Source organism: Ziziphus jujuba, chromosome 12 (assembly GCF_031755915.1).
Source record: "Ziziphus jujuba cultivar Dongzao chromosome 12, ASM3175591v1".
Lineage (NCBI taxonomy): Eukaryota > Viridiplantae > Streptophyta > Magnoliopsida > Rosales > Rhamnaceae > Ziziphus > Ziziphus jujuba.
In genome coordinates this window covers 16,400,317-16,413,096 of record NC_083390.1, presented here as the reverse complement: position 1 = coordinate 16,413,096, position 12,780 = coordinate 16,400,317, and the positions used below count along the sequence as shown (strand labels likewise).

At 30.5% G+C, this 12,780-nt stretch overlaps 2 protein-coding genes across 2 annotated transcripts; both read left to right on the top strand.

Annotated features, from left to right (window-relative positions):
- The first annotated feature begins 1,145 nt into the window (after positions 1–1,145).
- LOC125418710 (ACT domain-containing protein ACR4) lies at positions 1,146–4,892 on the top strand. The gene is made up of 8 exons (XM_048462962.2): positions 1,146–1,719; positions 2,490–2,562; positions 2,642–2,687; positions 2,779–2,893; positions 3,004–3,071; positions 3,188–3,781; positions 3,878–3,982; positions 4,216–4,892. The coding sequence occupies exons 1-8, from the start codon at positions 1,716–1,718 to the stop codon at positions 4,555–4,557; spliced, it is 1,347 nt and encodes a 448-aa protein (XP_048318919.2). The 5' UTR covers positions 1,146–1,715; the 3' UTR covers positions 4,558–4,892.
- Positions 4,893–8,124: 3,232 nt separating this feature from the next.
- LOC107429071 (uncharacterized) lies at positions 8,125–8,488 on the top strand. The gene has a single exon (XM_016039721.4). The coding sequence runs from the start codon at positions 8,141–8,143 to the stop codon at positions 8,480–8,482; it is 342 nt and encodes a 113-aa protein (XP_015895207.1). The 5' UTR covers positions 8,125–8,140; the 3' UTR covers positions 8,483–8,488.
- The last annotated feature ends 4,292 nt before the right edge of the window (positions 8,489–12,780 follow it).

Genomic DNA, 12,780 nt, shown 5'->3' with positions numbered 1-12,780 from the left:
CTTTTCACATGCAAAGGACAAAATAAAATAACATATTTTTTTAACCAAAATAAATAAATAAATAAAAGGAAAATAGCTTACGACATGACAAAGGGTACAAGTGCACCATCCCAATTTGCTTACCTGTACTTAAATTTCACGATTTAAGATTTCTATGTTTCGAAAATAAAAAATAAAAAAAAAATATGAACGAAGTTAAAATTCTTTTTACAACGTTTAAAACGTTTGGATTTTTTTTTTAAAAACTTTTTTAACTATTTGATTTGTTTTCACTTTCTTTAAGAAACAGTATTTCATTTTCAAGAATTAAATCCACGTGAGAACAATTTAATAATTTTAATATCATATATTTTTAATTAATTTTTAAATTATATTAAAAATTAAAATTTTAGTAATTAAATATATATATTTAATGATATTAAAATTTTATTAAAAAATAAATTCGGTTAAAATTCATAATTAATAAATATAATTTTTAATCTTTATTTTTAATAGTTTTTAAATTGAAAATTAAAATTTTGATGTTAATTTTGATATTTAAAATTAATTTAAATCTAACAGATAAATATATATTGGATATATATTTTTGGGGGTCATTTCTCAACTTTACAATTTGGGTAGGGAATCTCATAAAAGTATGGGAGATTTTATTTGTGAAATTTATAGGCATACTAGGGCAGCACAATTATGATATATATATATATATAACCATTGAATATGTTATAGAAATGGAAAATATATATGCTTGTAAAATTTTATCTTCGCTATTTATAAAAAGTTTCCTTAATTAAATAAATATTATTTTTTTCTTAACCAATAAAAGAAAATATTGGGAATTAATTTAAATAACTATTTTAGTTAAAATAAATATAAAAGGAAAAAAATAAGCTGGGCCATGGGGCCTGGTCCGTGGTCCAGTTTGGTCCCCTCCACAAGCCATGGAGACTATTTAGTCATTCCCCGTTTAACCATGTTTTAGTTATTTTTACCCAAAAAACAAAAAAAAAGAAAAAAAAAGGAGTTATTTTATTTTATTCATTTGTCGACAACACGATAGGCGCATTTTAGCACAGCAAAATGAAGTTCATTCCAAAAATTTCGGGTCGTTGCTAAAGTGCGCCGAGATAGTTAAATATTCATTGCCTGCCCTGTTTCTCTCTCTGTAGTTCTCTTTTCTCTGGTTTTGGTAACTTTCTTTTTAAGTAGTGATTTATATATGGTGATTTAAGAAAGAAACTGAAATTGGAAAGCCGAACACAGAGAAAGAAAAAACAGAAGAAAAAAAAAAAGAGAAAAAAAAAAAAGAAAAAAGAAAAAACAGAGCACGGTGAAGAGAGAGAAAGTGGTAAGAGGGAACGGGGTGAGAGAGAGAGAGAGAGAGAGTTTGTCGTACTTTTTAAACTTGCAGGTTTTTTTTTTTTTGGAGTATTGTGTCGGGGGGGTCTTATTTTTCTTGGAAGGAGTTGTATTCAAATTTTTTTTTTTCTTTTTTGGGGTTTTTAATCTTTACAAGGTATAGAATTGTATAATTAAATGTTTCCTGACTGAGAGGGATCAAAAGGGTGAAGGTTAAGATTTCCTTTACATATATTATATATATATATTCACACACACACTTCGAAAGCTCTGTTGTATATATATAGGAACAGCCTACTTGAGAGAAACCAAAAGAGCTTTTTGACATAGCAGATCCTCACGAATCCTCAGAAATTGAAATGGGTGGGTGATAGTTTTCATTCTTAATCCTCGTGCTCTGTTCTTTCGATTGTGTTTCATGGCTTTTTTTTTTTTTTTTTTTTTTTTTTTTTTTGTTTTTGGGGGCGGGGGTTGTGTATGATTTTCAGTGTGTTTGTTTTCTATTTGTTTATCCATCCGGGTGAAAAGGAAATTTTATGTTTTAATTTTTATGTGCTTGGTCTTCTTCAATCCTGTTTTATGTGGATATTTGTTTTGTAATTATGAATTTTGGGTCATGGGGATTCATTAGTGTTGGTTAAAAGTTTGGTGTTTTAGTTTGTTTTGTTTTGATTGGCATTCTGGTTTCGTTATTTGTTTCCCCCCATGAATTGGGTTTTTCATTATCCTCTCTTTGTATCGTCCAGAGTTTACTCTTTTTGTGTTTTATTCACACCAAAAGTTCATGGACGCCACTCTTACACATAAACAAGAAGCAACCTCTTTTTCTGTTGGTTTGTATGCCATAATTCGTTTCCTGGTTGCCTACGTTTTCAATCTCTTTTCGGCTGGTCGGTTCTCTCTCTAAAATCACACTTTTTTTTTCCCCTCATTTTTCTTCCCCTTTCATACTGTGATATGCTTTGGAACCCAAAATGGATTTTACTTGATAGCCTTTTATTCTTTTCCTTTTTATATTTTGGGAGATATCTTTCTTTTTCCTGTACGAATGGCCTTTATTCTCTGATTGGCTGCTTTTATTCTTGAATTATTTTTATTTATTTTTTTAAATTTTTTGTTTTGGTTTTTTTCAGAGGCAAACATGAGCTTCTCGCATGATATGGATGATGAGTATGACAAATTCATCCGGAGAATGAATGCACCAAGGTACTTATATTCTTAAAATACCCATGACCAGTTTCGAGTTTTAGACCTCTAATTCCATTTTTTTTTTTTTCCTTGGCAGAGTTGTGATTGATAATGAATCCTGCAAGAATGCTACAGTGATAAGAGTATGTCTTGGTTTCATTGGGTGGAGCTCTTTTGCCTTAATTTATTTTTTTAATTTTTTATCTTGTGTACTTATTCCTTTGTGTGATGCAGGTTGATAGTCTAAACAAACAAGGAATACTTCTTGAAGTTGTACAAGTACTTACTGATCTTAACCTTATCATAACTAAAGCTTACATATGTTCTGATGGGGGTTGGTTCATGGACGGTTAGATTCTTAAACTGTTCTTCTTTTCTGATGGTTGGGTTTTGATGCTTTTTGCTTTTTTTTTTTTTTTTTTTTTTGGAATTGAAATTGATTTGTTTTTTGGGAAACAGTTTTTAATGTCACTGATCAAGATGGAAACAAGGTCACTGATGAAGGGCTTTTGAAATACCTTCAAAAAGTGAGTCATGTTTTATTATTATTATTATTACTATTTTTTTGGGTCTTTGAAACCATTTATGTTTCTGACATAATATATAAACTCACTTATACTTTGATTTAATTTATTTTTTTCAGTCTCTTGGACCTGAATCTTTGTTTTTCACATCTTCAATGAGATCTGTTGGTGTTAAACAATCAATGGACCACACCGCAATCGAGCTCACCGGAAGTGATAGGCCAGGACTACTTTCCGAAGTAAGTGCTGTACTAACCAATCTTAAATGCAATGTAGTGAGTGCTGAAGTTTGGACACACAACACAAGGGCTGCAGCTGTTATGCAAGTGACAGATGAGGAAACGGGGTCAGCGATTACTGACCCCGAAAGGCTATCCAGGATCAAGGAATTACTATGCAATGTACTTAAAAGCAGCAATAAATACCGGGGAGCTAAGACTGTTGTCTCACATGGAGTTACACACACCGAGAGACGGCTTCACCAGATGATGTTTGCTGATAGGGACTATGAACGTTCCGGTGATGATATTTTGGATGAGAAGCAAAGACCAAATGTCAGTGTTGTTAATTGGTTTGACAAAGATTACTCAGTTGTTACTATTAGATGCAAAGATAGGCCCAAGCTTCTCTTCGATACGGTTTGCACTTTGACAGATATGCAGTATGTGGTTTTTCATGCAAATATTGATACTGAGGGTCCTCAATCTTATCAGGTATTGCCATATTTCTTATGGTTCTTCTTCTTTTGGGATGGCCTTATTTTGAGTAATATATATATATATTTGAATGAATTGTTTGTGGATCTGTAGGAATACTACATCAGGCATATAGATGGGTCCCCTGTAAAATCAGATGCAGAAAGACAAAGAGTAATACAATGTCTGGAAGCAGCCATTGAGAGAAGAGTGTCAGAGGTAAGCAATTAAGCATACTATTTATGTGTCGCATATGACTGTCTGTTTTGTGTTTTCAGAGATTTTCCAATAGTTTGCATTTTAGCATAGAGTTGGCTATATAATTCATACAGGTTAGAACATAGAAGATTTGTTCTATGACAAATATGCTACTGAAAAAATAAGTTGTGCATTTGTTGTATAATCGGTCTAATTTCATTTCTTATGATACTAATTTGATTCTTACTCAATAGGGATTGAAACTAGAACTCTGTACCACTGACAGAGTTGGGCTGCTATCCGATGTCACTCGTATCTTTAGAGAAAATAGCCTCACTGTAACCCGAGCAGAAGTGACAACCAAAGGGGGGAAAGCTGTTAATACGTTCTACGTTCGCGATGCATCTGGTTATCCAGTTGATTCCAAGACCATTGATTCAATCCGGCAAGTAATTGGTCAGACTATACTGAAGGTGAAAGGCAACCCTGATGAACTAAAACCTGTTTCTCAAGAATCTCCAACCAGGTTCCTCTTCGGCGGTCTCTTCAAGTCTAGATCGTTTGTTAATTTCGGTTTGGTTAGATCCTATTCTTGAGAAGAAAAGGATAAAAATGATCATAGTTTCACTTCCCTTGTACATTGAATCTTTCCTACCCTAGCTTCAAAAATCCACCATAAATTTAGACCCTTTTAGTGGGATTTTAGAGAGACTTTAGGTACACTATCATCTCTTAGAAAGGAAAACAACAAAATGAAGAGCTTGTACATACCGCCTACCTATTTGCACCTAGTTTGATCCTTAAATTGTTGTGATCCAACATGAAGTTGGAGTCATTAGAGCCAGAAGAGATACGTCAATTATGTTGTGGTAATTGAAAATATTAAATATAAAAAAAAAAGAAAAAAAAGGAATCAATTTGAAGCATTGTACATAGCTTTTCTTTGGTCTCCGTTCAATATTTAGTCATTTTTTTATTTGGAACAACTGTCTACTAAATTCATTGGCATCATTGTATTGACTATGATCCTGCAAAATTTTGTTTTCCTTCCTTGAAGCAGTTTGTATTTGTTGACTCGTAGATTTAGTTTTTGAACACAATTTAAGATTCTTTGCATAGAAAATAGTTTTATTTGAATGGGAAAATTCAAAGTAAGTTCCTATTTTATGAGCAAGAAACTGCCATTGAAATTATTGTTTCTTTTCTTGGTGGGTGAAGCTACCGACATTGACCATTACAGTCTATAGTGTTTGGCGGCTTCCCAATACTAAGTCAATAGTTTTAAAAACATATTTGTAGGTTTTAGGCAAACATTTGGATTGAAATCTCGTAACATCACTCGGAAAAAGACAGGAACTTGTAGGTTTGGATTGGTTTTGTGATGAATCCATTTGCTGTTTTCAACACGGCTGTTGTATTTTCTTATAATGTCTTTTCCACACTTGGAAACACTTTTTGGTTGGTCATCATGTGGGATCTATATGTTATTTTCTTGCAGTCCAACTGGTGGCTATGCAAGAATTTGCGAATCTTTCTTCTTTTTTCCTGGTTTTTGGATCTAATCAAGAAAACCAAATTCTTTTCTTCCAATTGATTATGATTTCTTTTACCACCAATTGAAATGGTCCATTTTTCATGGATCCTTCTAGTCCAATCCAAATCATCTTGAACATTCTTTTTGACCAAAACATTGAAAGGTGGGTGTGGTATGAAACCTAAAAAGCAGAAAGGCCAACAACATATACGGAAAAGAAAATAAAATAAAGGAAAAAAAAACCAAAGAAAATGGGTCTGTCTTTTGAATTTTTGGTACTCCACATTAATAATAATAATAATTGAATATTCACCCCTCCACCGATATGATTGATACTATCATTATTGGTTGTGTGAAATGGTCATTGGGGGTGCTGCCACTTGGCTTCTCTACTCAGTTTAAGGGGTGACATCGCAATGAGAAATGAGGATGGATATGGCGAAAAATAATAATAATAATAATAATAATAATAATAAAATAAAGCCATAAAGTTGCCAATTTAATTGGCATATTACAGATGATCAATAGTGGTCACCTTCTATCATGCTTTTGTCATTCAATGTGGTGTTTTAGGGGCAATATTATTTTTTGACCTTTTTAGATATAGGTATGGGATAGACCAAGAAAGATTTAGAGACAACATGATTAAATGAGTAAATATTATTCACTTCTATTTTGATCTCAAAAAATATATTATTTTCCTTGTTTTATTTGTACATTTTTTTTATTAAAACATATCACACCTCTATTTAAATTTTATTATGGTCTCAAAATGATACTATTTTTCTTCACTAGTACATTTTTCATGAACAATTCACACCACTATAAATGTGCTTTGTAAAATTATTGAAATTTAGGAAACTAAATATTGGTTACGGTAAACTTGGGTTGAAATGAAATGTATCTAGAAATAAAATTTTTGTTCTAATCTTTATTCTGACGAAAGGTCTAAAATATCATCATTAATATTGAAGTTTTTATGCTTTACCTTATTATTATGAAAAAGGAAATATGAAATTGCCAACGGAAAAAATCTCCTTCCTAACGGTTTACTTTTATGAATCGATATTAAAGACATAAGTTTTCATGCTAAAATAAAACAAGCTCTCTGAAATAGTTGTTGCTTTTTCTATTTTTTTGGTATGGGTTTCCTATTACTGGTTGAAAATTAGCTGTAGACCACACTAGTTTAGAGAAATAACAAAAACACCGTTTTAAAAAAATTATAATGTAAGGACATCATACAAAAAGTAAAATTGTTTGGAGAACTTCCATTCCATTTTATGTTTTCAATTTTGTTTATCAATAATATTTCATATCTCTGTTCCTATCTTCTCATTTAAAAAATTAGAGCAAAAAGATAAAATAAATTAAGCAGATATAAAATGGAGTGAGATTATATCATTAGTCAAACATGAATGGAAACATAATAATAAGAAGAAGTTAGAAAATCCTTACTTAAAAGAATTAACCACAGCAAATCAATAGCATTTATACATACGAATTGCCGTATGCAATTAAGATCATCTGCAAACTTTTTTTCATAAAAAGCCCATGTACTTTGCCCCTTTTTTTCTGCCTAAAGTTTGTCTATATATACATGTATCTTGCCAGAAAGACACGGCAGAGATAATAGAGAAATGCAGAGCAGTGATGCGCTATATAGCTTCTGTGTATGTGTTTTGGTTGGACAAGTCAAGAGTCAATGGTTCTAACATGTCGAGTATTGTGTGGGGTGTGTGCCTGTTTCATGTTTCATGTTTATCTTCCCTATTCTTTATTAACCGAAAACTCCAACTTAATTTATTACATTGTCAAGTTGGCATCACAATCATTATCGAATCATGACCATTGACATCAAAACAAAAAAAATATAGTTTTCACATCCAAAATATCACCATGATTCAAAGCTAAATCATGCATATGGATGAATGCATCCAAAAAATATTACATGTAATTGTTATGTTTTCTGACATAGACCGAACAACCTATGGTTTTATTTATAGTTGAAATAAAACATGTAGACACTATAAAATGGTTATGAATTTTCAAATTCAATTATGAAAATTTTTTGATACTATATTATTTATTCATAATTTTTTTTTAATGGATAGCCATGATTTTTCTGCACGTCTTGGAAAAATAAAATTCAAAAAAGCTCTGCTGTCACAAAAGCCAATATCAAAAAAATTAATGGGAACTGAGTCTATCTCATTTATTAATTTTGTCTCTGTTAAAGTCTCATGTGCTTCTGAATTTTTTGTCACTGAAAAGTTTGGCCTTTTTATTTTTATTTTTATTTTTATATTTTGAATGTGTGCACTGATTCTTCCCTCACATGATGGAAACTTGGTACTCACTAATCTAACAGTTTTCTTACACAAACAGCAAACCCAGCAATCTCGATCCCCTCACATGATACCTAAACGTGTCCAATATTTAATCAAAATTTTCCGAAACCAGTCAGAAAATGCACTAAAAAATAACTCCACAAATTTGCTATTTTTATTTATCCTTTTTTTTTTTTTTAATTATTGTGGAATTCTAATAAACAATGCATTAAGATCTCTCCCAAAGAGTTTTATCTACTAGATCAGTACATAAGGAGATCTTAAAAAGGAAAGATAAATGTGAGAAGAAAGAAAATGGAGGAAAATGGTGGTGAGCAGTTTCCTGGTTTCCAAACATGTGCTCACAAAGATGACATTGTTTTCAGAAGATGTTTGAGTCATAGATTGCAAAGAAGAGCTCCTTGTCCTCTTCAAGTGATGAAGCCTAATGTTTCCTCTGCTAGCTTCCATGGTGGACAAAAATCATTGGGGACGAGCGGTACAAATTCATCGTCGTCTTCTTCTTCATCTTCTTCGTCGTCATTGAATTCATTCTATCACAGCAAAGATCCAATTCCATTGCTTTCTCCTCTAGTTTTGCCTTCTCTCCTGGAATCTGCCTGTATTCAACAAGAAAATGCTACCAAATCCCATTGAATCTGTTTGCATAAATAAAAGTCCATATAATATTATGTTCAAATATGTACTTTGTTTTTGTATGTAAATTCAGAACTTTCTTTTATGTTCAAATATGTACTTTGTTTTTGTATGTAAATTCAGAACTTTTGTAAATTCAGAACTTTCTTTTTTATTTTTTGAGATAGTGTTCATATATATATATATATATATATATATTTGGGTGTAAACCATTGACTGCCATATACATTTGAATGCTATGTACTAATTTGGTTGCAGGAGGTGTTAAAGTAGATCGACTATGGTAGCACTTAATTAAACACTAGAGGTCATTGCTATTTGGAATGTACATTACTATTATGGTTTATTCAATCATCTAACAAAGTATACAACTCAATTCCTTTTCAACTTTCACAAGTTTGTAACATTTGACAACAGTAATATCTGGTTGTGGTTTAATATTAATATCAATTATCAAAAATCAATTGTGATTTATTCAATTGTTTTATTAAATGCTTTTTGTATATATAGTATAAAAGGCAGTCGATTTTATTGTAAAAGCTAAACAAATAACTAACTAAATAAATAAATGTTGGAGTTTGATAAGTGAGAATGGTTACTATAACATCACTTTGCTGAGAAATGACATTTTAAGCTTCCATACTGGGATTTGAAGATTCAAGTGGATCAAATATGCTGTTGGACTTTGAGTCACAAAACCTAGGCCCATTCATTAGCAGGCTACACGATATTTAAGCCCAACTCTATTTATTTTTAAAAATAAGCCCAATTATACTTATTGCTCTTTGCGTTCCAATTAAAGTGGATCGTGACTTCTGAATCAGGATAAAATCTTATGGAAACATTTTATATACACTAATTCTGTATAAAATAAAAATATTTATTTGTAAGAATTAAAATAATAATAATAAATATATTTTTTGATATGTTTGGTTATTATATTAAACAAGATTTACTGTTTAACATTTACAAATACTTTTTATTTAATAAAAATATTAAATTTGATGAAAGTTAATTAAAAGTTAAATTTTATAATTATTTATGCATTTTAAGCATAGAATAATAAATCTATATTTAAATATAAAGTTGGTGTTATATAAACTTTTTGTGTTTTCCCCTACTATTAAAAGTATCATGTTGTTTAAAATAATTTAAAAATACCTTTTATACAGTTAATTTCTACCCAAAAATTTTTATCCCTCTTATGTCACATTAAGAAATGACTTAAATACCTTCGCATTTAAAATATAACTTAATAATTAGATATACGCACTCATATTCATGATAAAATATATTTATATATACACACTTACATTTGTCACAATTTTAGAAAATATCATTGTAATAAAAAAATTACTTATTTAATTTTATCACATTTCTATTCTCATTTTTTTATTACATATTTTGTTATATTTCTTTTGTTTTATTATGTATATAGATAAATTTAGACATATCAAATTTGGCAAATAACTAAAAATATAAATTAATTGTGTTACTTTACCATAACAAAATTTGATTAAATATTTTGGATAAATATTTTTTTATTTTCTATTATATATATCTATATATTTATAAATTTTAAATTTTTGTAAAGATCTATAAATCTATATATTATATGTTTATATATATATATATATATATTTTTTTTTTTTTGAAAATTACAAATTATCCTAAATTTCATTTACATAGGTAAAGATACTCAACCACTGAAGCTATCCTCTTTGTCGTGTATATATATATATATATTTGTAACACAACTTTTTTATTCTTTTAACTATTGTTTCTATATACTAAAAAAAAAAATATTTTTTATTGATTTATGACTAAAATGTGTTACATATAAAATATTATACAAAAATTGCATAGCAAAAGAAAGAAGGAAAAATGCAGATGAGCCTCATTGCTTCTTCTCTGTCTCCTCGATTCAACCTCGCATAAATCCATTTTTACTGATTGGAAAAGCGAAGAAAAATTTAAAAGAACAAATAATAGATTGATTTGCAAATGGAAATTCAAAAAAAAAAAAAAACTGATTTCATATTGCATTCCCAATCATAGGCATGTATTGGATTCAGAGCCAAAAAAATAATTATTTCACGGACCAAAACAATTGCTTTCCAATTAGAATCAAAACGATGCCAAATCAATTTATTAAAACGACTAGCGATTGAAAAGAGAGGGTGTGAGAGATTAAGAGATTTGGGTTTTGACAAAATCCGTTTAGAATAGAGAAGATGCGAGAGGTTGAGGAAAAACAAATCTCATAAAAAGGTTGTTTGGGTTAGATTGCCTTATCTTCCCTTTATATACTATAATTGTGCAATTCTTACTCGATTTGGAAATTTATTGGGTAAAACATTCAAGATTGATTGCACCGTTGAAATGGCTAATTGGGATAAGTTTGCTCGATTATGTGTTGAGATGGATATTTTGAAGCCTTTGGTTCCTAAATTGATTATTGGAAGCTCTACGCAACCTGTTGAATATGAGGGTTTAGGTACCATCTGTTTCCATTATGGTTGTATTGGCTATCGTGAATTTGTCTGTGATAAAAAGGAAGGGAACTATACTAATATGGCCACATATAGCTCTTCAACTGATAAACAGGAAGTTCCTCCTAATCTGATGGAAAATGTGCAAAAAGAAAATCAATCTGGTCCTTAGCTCTTAGTTCAAAATAAAAAATTTGCTCCTAGGAATTTTAATCATAATAACAACAAGTCCCAAGGAAGAATGCCTACTTAAAGAAATGCTTTTCAGGCACTGGATTAATTTGAAGATGTTATAGATAACTATTAGGCTAGTGTTGACAACTTGAATTTGAACATGGATAATTCTTTACAAAGTTATTAGCATTTGCAAGAGAAGCCTATGGTTTCTCTCATGAAGAATTTTCAATCCGATGAGATTCTAGTTGATGTCACTGACTTCCAAGGTTCCTTAGGTTTGAATGCTAAAGTTAGCTTCTATTATGGGAAAGGAAAACTCACTAATACTAAGCTCATACAGGTTCCAACTCTAACAGGGTACTTTGAATTTCAAATGAAAGAGGGATCGTAGGCATTTTAATTTGCGAAAACCAAATTCTCAAAATTTGATGAGCTGTCTTAGAGACAATGAGCTTGTTGTTTTCAAAGAAAATATGGGGAAAATTGCAAACGATCTGAGGTATTCAGCTGAGAAGGATCTTAGTTCTAAACAGAAATCTAATTTTTCTAGCTTGGGGAAATTCATTGTACCTGATCCTCTAGATGGTCCTTTAGCTAAAGGTCATCAAGTTATGGATCACCTGGATGCTATTGCAGGTACTCTGGTTGAGCTAGGTGGTTTTGACTCTACCAAGTGATCTTGTTTACCTATATAGGTTTGATATTTCTTTCATAATTCTACTATATCTCTTTATGAACATTTTCATTTAGAATGTTAAAGGTGTTGGTAACTAGAACTTTATTTGTTCTTTAAGGATACATTAGTTAGTACAATGCTGATTTTCTTGTCCTTATGGTAAATTAATAGTTCTCAAGCTAATAAATGCATCTCTAGAATTGGATGGAATAGGGTTATCAAGGTTGATCATATTGGTTTCTTTTAGGGTTATTAGTTTAATGGGAAAATGAGCTAGTTAATGTTGAATTGATCTCCCTTTCCAATCAAATGATTAATGTCATTTGGTTGTTTACTACCCTGTATGCTAGTCCTATCACTATTATTAGATACAAGTTATGATCTTCTATAAAGGAAATTCACAATATTAATGCTTTCCCATTGTTTCTGATTTTAATGAGCTTTCTAGTAGACAAGAGAAGAAGGGAGGAATGGCTTACCATATTCCTTTGCACTCTGGAATTAATAGCCTTGTTGAAGATTACTGTTTTATTGATTGTAGCCATAGGTCTTAAATATACTTGGAGCAATACAGGGCATTCAACTTATCCGAGAAAGACTTGATAAATTCTTTTGTAGTTCTGACTGGAGGGGTCTTTTTCCTAAAGCAATCGTTCAAAATCTTCCTCATTCAAGATATGATCATCACACTATTTTGGTTATTTTAGATTAGAGCTGTACGATTGACCATTCTTTTAAGCCATTTTGTTTTGAAATGGCCTAGTTGCATCGTGATTAGTTCAATCTCTTTGTGAATTCTTTATTTCCTTCTTTCAATGATAACATTCTTCAGAAAGTTGCTGATTTTAAAATTAAATTAAAGGTGTGGAATAGAGAGGTCTTTGACAAAATCTTTTATAAAAAGAAAAGGCTGTTAGCTAGACTTAATGGCATCCAACAAAAACTATGCATGG

Bases quoted from the DNA above. Each gene is read 5' to 3' on its own strand.
- LOC125418710 (XM_048462962.2), top strand. The intron at 3,782-3,877 runs GTATTGCCATAT...GTGGATCTGTAG, and splicing joins AGGGTCCTCAATCTTATCAG to GAATACTACATCAGGCATAT. The intron at 3,983-4,215 runs GTAAGCAATTAA...CTTACTCAATAG, and splicing joins TTGAGAGAAGAGTGTCAGAG to GGATTGAAACTAGAACTCTG.
- LOC107429071 (XM_016039721.4), top strand. From the start codon at position 8,141: ATGGAGGAAAATGGTGGTGAGCAGTTTCCTGGTTTCCAAACATGTGCT.